This window comes from Zalophus californianus, chromosome 2, assembly GCF_009762305.2.
Source record: "Zalophus californianus isolate mZalCal1 chromosome 2, mZalCal1.pri.v2, whole genome shotgun sequence".
Classification (NCBI taxonomy): domain Eukaryota; kingdom Metazoa; phylum Chordata; class Mammalia; order Carnivora; family Otariidae; genus Zalophus; species Zalophus californianus.
The window spans coordinates 65208651-65224589 of NC_045596.1; the positions used below are offsets into that span (position 1 = coordinate 65208651).

The window sequence follows — 15939 nt, forward strand, 5'->3', positions numbered from 1 at the left end:
AACAGGCTCTCCTTTCCAATTTTTTCCTAGGATCTGGAACATTTTTATTCCAGACGATTCTAAGGCTGACTTTGCCATCATTCAGGTCTCAGTTCAAATGCTGGGTCCTCAGGCCTCTCTTGACCACCTCACCATCCTGGAACAGCACCCCTGCCAACATTCTCTTCCCCATACCCACACCATTCTTGATCCTATTACTTTGTTTTATTGTCTCCATGGTAATTCTGTGAAATCCTTATATATTTTTGTTTGGGTTTATTGCCCATTTCTCTTGGAATATAAACTCCATGAGGGTAGGGATTTCAAAGTCTTTTGTATGGCTGTGTTGCCAGCTTCTAGAATAGTATATGGCTTATGATGTATACTCAATGAATATTTATGAACAAATGAGAGAGGAAACACCTGCCTCTCTGGGTCTTACTGTCTTGACCCTAGATTTTCTTTTAAAAAACAAACATTCACTTTGTTCCCAGCTGCATCTCCAGCACCTGAAAGAATTACTAGTACATAGTGGATGTTCAGTTAAAAAAAAAAATTGTTAGCAAAATGATGATAGGATAGGAGCCAGGAAGAAAAAGTCCCTCTAATGGCTTGCCTCAGTTATGTGACAAAAATCAAACATTAAGGATGAGCTGTGTGCAAAAACATGGCCAGAGTAATTGAGAGAGGAGCAGCAGAATCATTTAGTGCAGTGCAATAGTAAAAGTTGGAATCGGCCAGAGAAGGATAAGACAGATGGAAAATCTCTGAGGACGGAGAGTGAGACAAGAGGTCCAGGCTTCTTCCCAGGTAGATGTTCTCCCATTACTGCCAACCCTGGGGGAGCCCAGTTTTATTAAAGAAGGAGCCATTTCTTTATAAAAGTAAACAACAGCAGCATATGACAGTCTCTTAAGTGCTAGGAGAGGTCCTAAATGCTATGAAGATTTAAAGGATTAAGAGCTCATAAGCCATTAGACTGATTAGGAATCACTTCATGGAAAAGGTAGCATTTTCAGATGGGTCTTGAGGAGCACAAACCAGGCGTATGGAAATGGCAAGTGAGGAAAGCGGAAAAGGACCATCTTGTATGACCGGAGCATAGGGGATATGTGGGAAAGAAGACAGATACACACGAAAATTAGGTCGAGGACAGATTATGAAAGGCTATGAATACCAACTGAAGTTGGGTTTTGTTCAAATTTAGTTCGTAATGAGCAACTATTTATTGCTTTTTTGAGAAAGCTTAAAATACAACTGAACTAAGTTTTAGGAAGATCAATCTAGTGGCAGTACTTAGATGATTACTAGGGTAGGAAGGATTCTAAAATGACTCTCGGTCATTTGCATAATCATCTCCATCTTCAGCATAAGAGGGAGCTGTGGATATGATGGAGTACCACTTTGGCGATTAGCTTATGTCATATGGCAAAACTGAGTTTAAGAAAGGGAGGTTATCCTCAGTGGGCCTGAACTCAGGCAAGTCCCTTAAAAGAATGGGAACTCTTTCGGGAGAAAGAGATTAGAAGTACTATATTTAACATGTAAGACACTGGTGGCCTGAAGATGGAGAAATGGCAGGGGGCCTCGGGAAACTGATAACAAGCCCTGGTAATACCTAGCAAGATGATAAGACCTCAATCCTAAAACTGTAATGAACTGGAGTCTGCCAAAAGGTGAACGAGCTTGGAAGAGAATTCTTACTCAGAGCTTTCCAATAGGAACACCACCTACCTAACATCTTGAATGTGAGACCCTGAGCTAAGAGGCCAGATGAGCCCACCTGGACTTCTGACTCACAGAACTGTGAGTTCTGTGAGCCCCTAAGTTTGTGGTAACTTGTTATACAGCAATAGAAGTCAAATACAGTTGGAATGAAGAGGAACTGAGAACCATTTGGGAGACTATATAACTAGTCTAGGTTAGAATAAGCTAGTAACTTAATGAAAGAGGTTGCAATAAAAATAAAGAGGACAGATGGAAGAGAGATAAAAGAGATAGGCTCTATGTGACTTAGTGATGGATTAGCTGTAGTGGTCAGAGAGAGGGAGGGGGGAATGTGAGTCTGAGATGGGGAACCTGGTTGGCTGAAAGGATAATGGTGCCATTCGTAGAAGAATGGAAACCAAGAATCATATGGCGGGGGTGATCAGTTTCATTTCAGATGCACAGAATGTGTGATGCCAACAGCATATCCACAAGTTTATAAAAAATGGGAGTCAAATTCTATAGAGAAGCTTAGATTAGGAATGTCATTTTTGGAGCTCCTAATAAATAAATGAAAATGCATAGCTACAGTGAGTTAACTGAGGAAATTACTGGAGAAAATGATTGGTATGAAGTTGGATGCGGATCCCAGAGGAAAGGCCCCTCTCCCTTCTGTGCTCTTGAAACTTCCTCTGCCTGGAATATCCTATCTGAAATCGTCTTGGAAAACCACCTACTTCAAGCATCATCTCCTCCTTGTAGCACTCCCTGCCTTACACCACCATTCAAAATTATCTTAAGGTTTCTTAAGTGACAATATTCCTATCTCCCCAGTAGACTAAGTCTTCAGGGGCCATCGTATTTCATCTTTGCATTCTCAATACCAAACCAAGTGTCAAGAACACAACAGACACTAAGTATTTGTTGAGTGAATGAAACAAAGATTGGAATAATCAAAAAGATAGGAAGGAACCAGAGTAGTGCCACATACATAAGATAAAAAGGGAGAGCGTTTCCAAAAGAGGGTGGTAAATAATGTCAAACGCTTCAAGATAAAGAAGGATGAAGACTCGGTGGTGGGGAGCTGTTGGTTTGGTGATTAGAAGTGTAGTGCCTAACACAAGAACAGTCTGAGTACCAAGATCACATTATAGATGGTTAGAAATAAAATGAAGTGATGTGACTTAGAGGTAGTGAGAAAGTGAAATGTTAGGTGAACTTTTTAAAGAAGTTCAAAGATCAAAGAAAGGAAAGTGACAGGATGAGAGTTTGTGAAATAGATAAGGAAAAGAGTTTTTTGATATGTGTCTTTGGTTTGGGACAGGAGAAAAGCTAAACAAGTTCACAAGCAGAATAGAAAATAACCCATAAATGGGTTGAAGATTCATAGACTGTTCATGTTGGACGTGTCCTTATACAAGACCCTGTTAGTTACTTTACATTTTCACTGCTCCTTCTTCCTTGACAACTGAATTCAGATTCTTCTTGCAATGGCAGTGTGCCGAGGCCCAGACAAGACACTTGATTTCCCAGTCCCTCTTGCAGGTAGAGGTGACCAAAGTGACAAAATTTTGACAAGTGAGATAGAAGAGATACCTGCCAGAGCTCTGAGAGGCCTTTTGCTTTTCCGGATGAAAAGGAAGAGATATAGCCGGTGACTCCCCTCTCCTTCTTTCTCCTTTGAAATAGCACTTGATGGCTGAAATTGCAAGAGGCATCTGGCGACCCTAGGGCAGCAAGAAAGAGGGAAATGTAAGTGAGTCCCGTAAACACTAGTAATGACATTCATCAAGCCACTGAGCAGACACCAACAGCTCCTTAACTGCAGACTTCCTACAACAGGAGGAAAAATAAACCCTTATGTGTTTAAGCCACTGTGAATTAGATATACTCAAATAGATAGACAGCTATAGGTACAGACTTTGTATACAGATATATATTTATTGTCCCCAGATAAGTTTGCAACTAAGAAGGTGTTAAATATCTTCAATCAGTCTGCCGATATTTGAATCGACCCAAACTGTTTTAAGTTGTCGTCTACCTTATTGTGTATATACTTCCAAAGGCAGGACATTTATTAGTCACTAAAACTTTCCAGACCATTTTGGAGAGTTTTGACCATCAGAAAGCCTCCTCTTCTCAAAAACCTTCTAAAGTTGCCTCCTCTCCCCTGACCTGGCTTTCCAAGTCCGCCATAGACTCATTCCACCCTGCAGCCCATCTCTACTTCTCCTGCGCTCTCCAGCATCTATACTCTATAAAGTCAGGTTAGCCTTCGTCCCAGGGGACACGGCCTCAGTAACATGGCAAGCTCATGGTCACTTCTATGCCTTCTCTCTTACTGCTATTCTTTCCTAACTTACAAGTCCTTTATGTTTGACTCTAAAACGTTACCCATTTTTCAAGGCTAAATAAAGCCCCACCTATTCCAGGAAATCTTCCCTGGCCATCCTATCTCCCACTGATCTCCTCCTATTACTGACACAGCAAATTGTGACATAGTCTGCAAAGCATAGTTGGACACCAAACTAATCCTTCTCCCACTATTTTTTCATTGTCCCGTGTGGATTTCTTTAGCTCACTTACTAGAAGGTAAACTCCTCCAAGCCTAAGACACATTCTCCTCACATATTCTCCCCACAACCACTAATGTAGGCTTATGTACATACTCAATAATTGATGGAGTTTTTAGGAAATAAAGGTATATAGTGTTTAAGGGAACTAATAAAGACACAGAATATACATCAAACACACAGGATTTTGTGGTCAAAGTAGAGCTCAATTCAACAGAATCCACTAAAACTCCAAATTAGTGTTTGCTTTATAAAAATATCTTTCTTGGGCGCCTGGGTGGCTCAGTCGTTAAGCGGCTGCCTTCGGCTCAGGTCAGGATCCCAGGGTCCTGGGATCGAGTCCCACATCGGGCTCCCTGCTCGGCGGGGAACCTCCTTCTCCCGCTCCCACTCCCCCTTCTTGTGATCCCTCTCTCTCTGTCTCTCTCTGTCAAATAAATAAAATCTTTAAAAGAAAATAAATAAAAATAAAAATAAATAAAAATGTCTTTCTTTGGGGTGCCTGGGTGGCTCAGTTGGTTAAGTGACTGCCTTCAGCTCAGGTCATGATCTCTGTGCTATGGTCTTAAAGTATCACAAGACGGTATCTCCAGATGTTCTGATGAAGGAACTACTCATTCCAATTCAATCTGCTCTCACTTCCCCAGCAGGTCATTCAGAGGGTCCGGCATGGGTGCCATTTACTTGTCATTGCTGGACATGATGCTGCTGGCTTCATCTGTTTCATCCCTGCTCCGTCTTCTTGGGTGTAGGCTAATTGCCTTTTTTGGTCCAAGATTAGGTTGCCACCAGTGTTCCTTGGCTTGCTGGCTTTCATTTACACTTTCCGTTCCAACCTTGCTCTTACAGCTGAGAGTCCCCACTAGGGATTATTCTACCTGCTTCTCATCTCCTAGTTATTTTGTTTATTCTGAATGTGATGGCTGGTCACTGAAACATAAAGGTGGATATGGCTTGACTTCTGCTTTACACAAAGACATTCAAGCAATTATCTTAGCTCATAGCTGACTCTTCTTAAGCATTTGCTATGTGGTAGGCACTGTCCCCACCTCCTGACATGGACTGCCCAGTGATTCTCTACAACAACTTTGTGAAACAGGTACTATTATTTTGTACTTACGGCTCAAATGAGAAAATGGAAGCAAAAGAAAGGGAAAGTGCAAGGAGCGCCCGGGTGGCTCAGTCGGTTAAGTGTCTGCCTCTTGATTTCGGCTCAGATCATGATCTCAGCACCCTGTGATTGAGTTCGGAGTCCTGCTCTGTGCTCAGTGGGGAATCTGGGTCCCTCTGCCCCTCCCACCTGCTCACCTGCACTCTCTCTTTCTCTCTCAAATAAACAAATCTTTAAAAAGGGGGGGGGAGTATGTACTTCTAGGAAGAAGTGAAGGTAGACATCGAAAACATGCAGCCAACCCCAGCAGCCACAGCACAGTTTCCACAAATGAAGAATTACATCGAATGCAGAGTAGCAAATGTCACCATAGAGATATACACTAGAGCGAAAGGAAGGGAAGTCTCAAGGATGGTGACAAAGGGGAGAAGGGCGAAATTTTGGCAATGCAGAGAGGGGCTGGTAGAGACCCAAGACTATATAAATTTAAAGGTCAGAGGTGACCACCAAAGCAGAAGATTTTTCTTCTCAATTTGGCATCTTCCGGGGCTGAATATAAAGATGTGAGGACTATCGGAGGCAGGCCTGGAAAGAGGAGGTAGCTCACAGAGCTGAAACAAAGCAGAAAGGAGAGGGGGAAAGAACCAAAGATTCACAGGGAAAAATCAGAGGGAGAGAGTTTCCAGGGCCTATTGAATTTGGCAATTGGGTCTTCATTATTAATCACAAAAGCTATTATGTTCTTTATGCCAAGCAAAGATCACACACACGATCCCATTTAATCCACACAACCACCCTTGAAGTATACATTATTATCTGCAGAACAGTTCTGGGGTGGCTGGGGGCACAATCCAAACCACAAGGGGTTGAGAAGTGACAGAGCAGGGAGAATGTAGTCTGCCTTTGGGATAAATTTGGGATAAAAAGGGACTGAGCCCCTATTAAACGCTAGTCAGGGTGCCAGTCATTTCAGCACTGCTTTCTAGTCTCATCCAAACAAAACTCTCAAAGAGATGTGTTCTTATTCTCCTTCAAAGAAAAAAGTGGGATTTGGAAGCCCAAGGTGACCCCGGAGCCTAACTTCCTTTCAATAAGCCCCACTCTGCTCCCACAGAGGGGACAGAGAGCTGCAACAGAGGGTCACTACGGGCTTTACTGCACCAGGGCAGGCTCCCTGCTGAGAACATTTACATAATTGTCACATTGAAAAGTCAGTTTAAATGCTGATTTCATTATTAATAGTAAGGGCCAGGAATCAGATTCCCTGAACTTGGAGCTCAGTTGTGCCATCCAGGAGGGTCCTTTTTCTTCAGTTTCCTCATCTGTAAAATGGGCTTCCTTGTGAAAATTCTTGAAAGATAATACAGGTGAGGGGCGTCTGGCTGGCTAGGTTGGTAGAGCTTATAGCGCTTGATCTCCGGGTTGTGGGTTTGAGCCCCTCTTTGGGGGTGAAGGTTGCTTTAAAAAAATACATGTGAAATATAAAGCACAACGAGTGCTTAGGGCATGAGACGTGTGGGGTGAAATGTTAACTAATAGTTTAACCTCCATTTTACAGCCAAAAAATGAGAGAGTGAGTAAAGATCTCAGAATTAGCAACCTTAAGAGCTTGCTCTGGACTCCTGGATCTCCCAGAAGCCCTTGTGTTTCATCGCCACCCACCCTCCTGCAGAGAAACCCCTTAAAGGGGAATGAAGTGGTGGAGTGGGTGTTGTGGTGTGTTTGCTTGTTTATTTGTTCTTAAGAAGGATTGACTCACACATATTTTTCTCCTGGGGGGAGATGCAAAGTGAAGATGCGAAAGAGAAGGAGCTGTGATGGGTGAGCCTTCAGAGAGACAGGAAGGGGTGGTAACCACGCACAGGTGCAGCCGGGTCCACAACTTAGATAAGAAGAAACTCGGGCAAGGAAGCAAGGATGGTGTTCACATCTTGATTTTGTCTGGTATCAGAGGAGAAAGAAACTAGGAGGAAGTTTATTTTCCTCTGTACTCTTGAAGGCCGGGACACAATCTTAATATTCGTGACGGGATTAAAAAAATACGCCGTCCCTCCTACCCTTTCTTCCTCGATCTTCTCCTTTCCCCCTCCTCTCCCAATCACCCCACCCCTACTTCCTCTTCTCTCTCTCCCCCTGCTGGTTTGCTGGTTACTTCCCCCTTCCCTTCTGTCCCGGCTAGAGCAGGGTCCAGGCTGCCTGCGAGGGACAGGGCGAGATTGGCTGTGGGCTGTACAGATCAGCCAAAGAACGAAGTAGTCAGTGTCTCTCTCTCTCTCCCTCTCTCTCTCTCTCTCTCTCTCTCTCTCTCTCTCTCTCACACACACACACACACACACACACACACACACACACACACACACAAAACTCGGACCTGCGGCACCACTGCTGCTCCAATCCCTGGAAAAGGCAAGCGAGCGCCCTCCGGACCGCTGCGCGCACCCCGGCTCCGGCCCTGCGCCCGACGCATAGCTAGTGCCTTTCCCGAGCGCGGCCGCTTCGGCCGGCTGTTCTGGAAGATAAAGAGGGGAGGGAGGATAGAGACAGATCCTGAAAACACCCCGGCCACACACGCCGCGACTTAAGCTCTTTCTCGGCGTACAAGTGAGGACGGCGCCTGCAGCGCCCTGCCCTGGTGAGGTCCGCGCGGCTGCCGGGGAAGAGCCCACCTGCCCGTCTGCGATCAGCCAGCGCAAAAAGTGCGGCTTGCCGGCGTCCTGCGCAAGCAGTGCCTGGGGCTCCCGGCGCCCTCGCCCCACGCCGATTCGAAGTTCAACCCTCCGCTCTGTCGCGGGCCCCTCGCGGCCTCGGAGTGTCCCCCCGCCACGCGGGGAGCGGACGCGCGGCGCCGGGACCTCGCTATGGCTGGGGCGCGCACGCTGCTCTATCTGTGGCTGGGCTGCTTCTGCGTGAGCCTGGCGCGGGGAGAGGGACTGAAGCCGGATTTGCCCGAGCTCCACAAGGCCGTGTCAGGTGGTGAATCGGGCCCCGTGCTGCCGCCGCACGACAAGGTGTCCGAGCACATGCTGCGGCTCTATGACAGGTACAGCGGCGGCGGCAAGGCCGAGGCGGAACGGACACCGGGGTCCTCTGAGCGGGGCTCGCGGCCCCTGCGCCCCCAGCCCCTGCGCGAAGGCAACACGGTTCGCAGCTTTCGAGCCGGAACAGCAGGTGAGTGCCCGAGGCGCCCCCTTTCCACGGTCCCGCCCCAGGCTTCTCCAGGGACTACCCCCCCCCCCGCCCGCGCCAGCTTCCTCGTCTGCCCTCCGCTCTCTAATGCTACCTAGAGACCTTATCTCACCCTCTGCAGTTGCCCACCGAGCCCCCTCGGTCCCGTCACACCCCGCATTTTGCCAGCGAATAACCCCAGTTTTAGAGCCCGAATTGAGAGGGAGATCTGGAGAGAAGAAGGGGGCTGAGCAACCGAGTAGGTCTGGAGGAACTGCGTGGAAAGGGGGAAGGGGCTACCCCCATGCCCAGCAGAGCCCTCCTGCGCTGAGTGTCTGGAGCACCCCAGGGGTACCTCATGCTGGTGTTTCTTAAGCCAGCCGGCGGAAATTCCCTTAGACTGGGCTTTAGCCATGTTTACCTAAAGGCAGATGTCATTTTATGCCAACCCTGAGGCACCAGAGGGAAAAGTCACACTTGAACGAGACGCCTTCCCCTCGCCTTTTAGACCGTCGCTCTTCAGACCTTGCACCCCCTCTTAACTCCCGTCCTCTGTGTTACTGTATTTGACACTTTCTATTTGATAGCCCCTTGGTGACAAACACACAAACTAAACCAGGCGGTCGGTGTTTCGATATTTAAAACCCATCTGGGCAAATAGGGGTGTACCTATTCCACCCTGGGAGGAGCTGGGGGGGGGGGCGGTGGACAGCAGTGGATGTAAACACCTCTTGGAATCTGCGGATGAAAATCTGCTCATCCCATTTTTCAACACATAGATCACTGCGGACTGAAATTCATGGCTTAACAAGGTTTCTCCTGTCCCCTGTGGTGAAGCGAATAACTTATGCTAACAGCCTGCCTCCCTTGTGCTAACAGCTTGAGGGAAAGTTTCCTGGACACTGACTCGGTTTATATGCTTTGAAGACACATCAGGCATTTTTGTTCACTACATTCATGATAAAGGGAAATGTAACTGCAAAGCCTGTCTTCAGTGAACCGTTGAAAAATAGCCAAGAATCTTCAAGTGGGGAGGCCTTGCCTCATGCTCTATCAATTCTGTCAGAATCACTAGAAAGAAATCTCCCAGAGCTTTGATATGTAGGACTCCTGGAAAAAAGGAAAACCAAAGCATCCATCAAGGAAAGCCCTAGGTTGACACTGTAAATACACTCTGGAGCTCGTAGGCATGATGACATTTACAATAAATGTGAATTATGCTTTCTAATGCAGAAATCTTTAGCTAGCGTCTGAGCTGAACCAGATTTCACTTTCTTCTTAAAACCATGAGCATAATCTGTAAGGGGCTGCCGCCCTCTGCTAAGGAAACAGAAACCTGCTCTGGGTTATGCACAGTATGCCAGCCACTTGAGGAGGCTGTCCTGACAGCTGACCACACCAGTGAATGCCCTGTTTATTTCTGTGCAACTCTGAGGGCAGAGCTCAAGGAAGGAGCAATGTGGGAGCCACAGGAACTGGAAAGAAGTTGGGTGGGCAAGGCAGGTGGCAGTAATGAAGATACTCAGATGGCTCTTATCCTGATCATCATTTTCTTGGTGATATTCCTAGGGAATAGCTAAAGCACCCAAGAGACGAATAGTATCTTTTGTATCAACAAGTTTCATTTTTAGTATGAATCACAAGGTTGGGAGGTGGAATGTCAGTTTGTTTCACTCACGCCCATTGCCTGGTTGTTTGTATGTTTGTCTTAGGCTGAGTGAACCATGCGTGGGAGATGGATAAGGATTTGAAAAAGGCGGGCCCCATGTTCTTTGGGGCTTCAGCTCATTCTGTGCATTATAATTTCTAGTGTCCCTTATCAGCCTCACGGGTCTTATACCAGCAAATGATAAACTCTGATAGGGAGGCCAGAAGTTCCCTGGAAATGATGAATTGCGGCTTGAAGCATATATACAAGGCTGTGTGCCCTGATAAGAAAAGTAATCCCTTTAGCATCCTAGAGACTGTCTTAATGACTTATTCATCAAACGTAGACACTGGTTTTTGTGGAAGCTCAAGTGTCATGTTACTGCATTGGACGGAGACTCCTGGAGAGGTGGTTCGTGTTGGACCCTTTCCAAGAGTGTTTAGTTACTAGCACACTCAAAAGACCTTATTATAAGGCAGGTCTGGCTCTAAGAAGGCACGACTTCAGGAAGGTGCTAAGGCTTTCACGTGTGTCCCTCTCCTTTATCCATATCAGCGTTTCCGTAACACTCTTTATCTTGTGACGTATGTTCCAATGTAGGTGAAAGATGCTGTCTGCTTTAATAAATCAGATATGTTTTCCAGTCCATGGTGTTTAGGTTTCACAACATACGGGCTTCTCTGTAGCAATGATGTTACAAATGTTAGTGGACGGTCAGGTGGTGTGCTGTATATATATATATATGGGGTGGTTGCTGACCCGGCAGACTTCCCAAGTGCTGATTTGGGCTGAGTTATAGCCTTAGAGCCCTCTTTGCTCCTTGGAACATACCTGATTAAAATTATTTATTGTTCTAAACCTAGAATATCTTTGGTTGAAATTTAGCTGCTGTGGTATCCCTCTGATTACTTTCTACTTAAACCATTACTTGATGGTGGGTGGCATTCATCCTAAATACACTTTCCGCTAACCCCTTTGCTCCTCCCTCAATGCTATGCACTTGGTGTGCCAAAACCATAAGTTTGGAACACTCATAAGTCTTTTTGTGATGTGTGAGGGTTTACATAAAGATAGGTTTTATCTTTCCCTTTGTAAAAGGTAATTTACAAAACTATCGACGACAGAGAAGTTCAGCTTTATAAAAATACACCATCTTGAAGGAAGACAAGAGGCCTATGAAATCAGCTTTTATTTTAATCTCAGTTTAAGTTGTCCTTGGCTACTATGTAATAAAAGAAGAGTATTTTACATGAGGTTTTCTCCTGGCCTGATCCTTAAAGATGCATACTTTGTGCTCATTAGTTTCTCATCATTCCCATAGTCACTTCCTCTTATTTTTCTTACTCATAAATTTAACTTCTTTAGGAAAAGTGATTAAAGCACACATGTTCTTACTAGGAAAGTATCATTACTTTAATTTATGACATATAACTACAAAAAGATTGTATTTCAGCGAATATTTGTCACCTTTCCCTTAAAAAATATCACACAGACTTCATAGATAAAAGAAAATTGAGGTAATTGGGGCCCCAAAGTGAAACTTGTCCTTCAGTGAGGAAGGGTGAGTCTTTCCTATGATGACCAAAACTCTTTAAAAATAAAGGATTATCATTTGATGTGTTTCTGAAGGGCAAGGCGAAAATATAAGGCTTTGGGAAAGGTAGAGTTAAGGGCAGAATGAGCATTCCTATAAAATACATGGGCCAGTGAGCGAACATCGTTTTTGATGGGTTTAATGGCAAGGGAATATAATGACTTTATTAAAACATAGTTACCTTAAAATCTCTGGCATCTAGAAAGTAGGCTCAAAATTAACGAGTACCCAGGTAATCTAATGTTTTCATTCAAAGGACAATCATGCTTATGGAGAAGGGGAGCTGGGTGTGCGGCTGCTTTGAATTACACACTGCTTTGAATACATGATAGCCCTTAATGAAGTTTTTACTGTAATAGGCAAGACAGCTTTACAATCTCTGACATTTAAAAATCCGTAATACCATGAATTCTTGATTTTCCATACTAATGGAAAAGAGAAAGAGAATGAGTTACATGAAAAAATTATTTAAATCTAGCTTTTTAGTATAGTTAGCCACACTCAAAGAGACCCAAGAGACCATCAGGGTCAATGAAAAAAAATCCCCTAAATAGATAATTCACTCAGGAAATATTTATGCATTAAAAATATATACATAATTAAGAATATATTAAGAGGGTAACATACATTTTATCTAAGCCATGGAAGTTTATAAGCACTTGACTGACCCAGTTCAGATATCTCTAAAAATTAAATAGAGACATGAGTGTCAAATCTGCTCTCAGGTGTTTTGGAGTTCTACAAGTTTGTATTTAGAAGAGGTTTTAAGGAAAGCAAGCTCCACCCCCCCTTATATGGGAGAAGAAATGGATGTCATGATGTATTTACCAGACAATTTTTCAAACATACTGAGCTCATCTCAAAACCTATTATTTCTAATAGTCTAATTTCCTAGGAGAAAATTTTGTAGAAGGGGGTCTTTGGAAGATGTTAACAGGTGTTATGTAAAATTGGGTCCCATGGTCAAATAGGTTTGGAAAAAATTATCATTTTTACTTGCTGTGGGAACTTTCAGGGTCTTTAAATGCTAGCGAGTCCCCCGAAGAGTGGATCATTTTCTCCCTGAGAGAGCATTTTAGAGAATTGTGGTTCTAAGATATCTGGTTGGGGAAACGCTGGCTCAGAGCCTTCCTAATTTCTCAGAAAAGGCAGATATACAAAATTCAAGTAAATATCACAACAGAAAACTGTCTTATTTCTCATTTCCCAACGAGTACCTATCTCAGGATGTTTACTTACATTGTTACTGTGTGGACTCGGGTCCAATTGGCACTGTACCACCTTCCTGCTTTCATGTTCTAAACTCCTCTGACTGTAATTGTAGAGTCTCTCTGTCATTAGATTTCCATTTTTCCTGTTTCTTTATGAATTCTCTGTCACTGTTTTCTTCTATAGGGTTAATATTCATTATTTCACAGCTAGTATTATGCTTTTAAAAGAAAAGCTGCTTTATTTGTAGAAAACTTCACTGGAGATCATACACATCACTTTGTTTTATCACCATTAATATCTTGATGACAGACACACTCGAGACACCTATCAACTCCCTTCTATAATCACCAATGTTTGTTGTATTTATGAGACATAATAAAAACCATACCTATAAAAAAGCCTAGTGAAAATTATTGAGCAACTTTGTATATACTTTCTAGTCGCTACTCAGGATTTTTTTTTTTGCTACAGCGGAAGTTTCCTCCCCAAATTTAGAAGGTCTTTCCATCTATTCAATTTGTATATCCTAGTAATCAGTATCTTAATAACTTGATTTTGGTGGGAGTAGTGGAAATAAGTTTGGCATCATCACAAATAGTCTCAGCTTGAACTTTCCTACGCCAAGTTTCAATTCAGAGCGCATTGTTATGATTATGTTATGAACCCATGAACACAGAATTATGTAATGGAAACATTGACATAGTATTAATCAAGTGACACAAGTATACCAGGATAATATGTCCTTTGGACAGTAGTAAACGATGACAATGTAACTGAAGAGCACTCATCTAGGGAATGTATTTGGAAATGCGTAAGGTCGCTAGTCTATTCACATGCTAGTAGTGGCTGTGTCCCTGCATATTGGTACCTGAAGCAGTACTTCCGGTGACACACTTTTCAGGGATGGTGTATTTAAAGGCACAGATGTCTCTATTCATTTAAAACACCTGTGCACCTAAGTCATAGAGCCCATTGAGCATGGTGTGTTTATTGACTCCTTCAATGATGGACCTACCTTTAAGACCATCATTTCTTGGCAACAGAACCACAGTAAATGCAGTGCCTAGATTTTATTTGGGCACACTATGAATAAAATTTTTGGACAAACTGACAAACTGAATTACCATCGTCAGTAAGTACTTCTTACTTTACTGAGTGAATTCTATTAAATATTCCTTTTATAAAATAAATGCATCTAATGGTTGTGGAAATGCGAGATCCTTTGTCCAATCCTCTGATTTTATAGTTAAAACAACTGAGACCCAGCATGATCTTATTTGCTTTCCCTTCAAAGGGTGTTTTAAAATTAAAATCATGCATGGAATTAAGCTAAAACTATTTGAATTAAGTGTAACTGCTACACTTAGGTGTGGGTTAAGGAAAATGGTTTTCAAGTAGAGATTCCTGGTATTTTCATTTTTCTATTACCTGAGGCTGAGTTAAGAGATCTAACGGCTAATCTTGGCTGAATTACTAACTAATAAAGATATCTAATAGTGCTAGACTCAGTTTCTTCATTTATCAAATGATTAAGTCATACCTACTGTGCCAGTCTCGAAGAAAGATGGTAAAACTCAATTGAGAAAATAAATGTGAAAATGCGTTAAATGGTTAGAAGCTCTATATAAATGAGATATTCTCAATATCTTAAAAGGGATCTCTCTCTAGCTTCCCACAAGCCTTAAACATACCGAAACTATTCATCAAGTGCAATTGTTTGTAACACAAAGGATAATATTTCAGCAGCAATGCAAATATAAGGAGGTGATAGTCCTCTTGTAATAAAATCTGTGATATCCCAAACCCACATTCAAGAAGTTACTCTTTCTGTCCTGACTTTGGTGGCTGAATGGAGCAGAGTTGCACCTTTTTTATAGTGATTTCTCTAGGTGAATTGTTCTAAAGTACAGTCTCTGGATTAGCAGAATCAGCGTCACCAGGGAACTTGCTGGGGATTCTCCAGCCCACCCAGGACCATCTGAATTAAACTCTGGGGGCAGGACGCAGAAATCTCTGTTTTAACAAGCCATCAAAGTGATTCTGGCGCACGTTTGAGATACACTTGCCAAGCTCATGTCCCTCAAGTTTTGAGGATCTTATAACCAGCGTCTGAAATCTAGGATTGACTAATGTGTAAGTCCTGGTCTCATCTGGCACTTTTCGTGGGCCTTTCTGTGGACAGATGGTTTATTAATTTATATAATGGTAAGCTTCTTCTCTCACTGTAGAAGGTATACCACCGTCTTTATGGCAGTTTCTTTCTCCGGAGTGGACTTCAAAGGAAGTTAATAAAGACTTCTTACCCTTCTTCTATAGCTGCACAGAGTTTGGGGCCTCACAGATTTGGTAGAAGGAGGATATGGGACAGAGATTTATAAAGCCAAGTCTGAAGCGCCAAGAGCCTATCTCATTTCATTCTTGGGTTCTGAGGCCCTGGCGTAGTTTGCCACGTCGCAGGCACTCAGTAAATATTTCAGTTGAGCTGAATTAGATGTCCAGGGGACTAGATAAGAAGAGATAGTGGAAAAGCTATCAGCCAGCCAAAGGATCCTTTAAAAATAAACTTGCCATGAATGAAGTTCCCACGAGGCATTTTACCATGTATATGTTAGATCGCAGTGCTAGTCTACTCTATATACAACTGTTCTAATAATGCTTCTTTTCTGATGAACTGAAAGGAAACGCCATACAGTACCTCTACCCAAGAAAGGCTTCTACTGACTTTGGGAAGTTGAAACAACTTGAAAGTCTTTTCACTTTGGTGTTAAGTGTGAAACATTTTTGAATCTGGTAAGTTTACACAGTTGTTCAGTTCAACAAATCTGACAGATATTTTTGAGGTTATAAATACTCCAGGCTGTGCAAGTACTAGGAGCTCAAAGATTTATTGGGACGTGGGTCTGTCTGCCCTCCGAGAGCTCACAGTCTAGGAATGCCCTTAGGCGGAGGC

The 15939-nt window shown here is 43.4% G+C and overlaps 1 protein-coding gene across 1 annotated transcript in view; it reads left to right on the forward strand.

Annotated features, from left to right (window-relative positions):
- Positions 1 to 7668: 7668 nt before the first annotated feature.
- The window catches only part of BMP3 (bone morphogenetic protein 3), a 28881-nt gene continuing 20610 nt past the window's right edge, over positions 7669 to 15939 (forward strand). Inside the window, exon 1 of the mRNA XM_027600045.2 lies at positions 7669 to 8538. Within this exon, the coding sequence (XP_027455846.1) occupies positions 8229 to 8538 (310 nt within the window). The 5' untranslated portion in view covers positions 7669 to 8228. The remainder of the gene's footprint in view (positions 8539 to 15939) is intronic.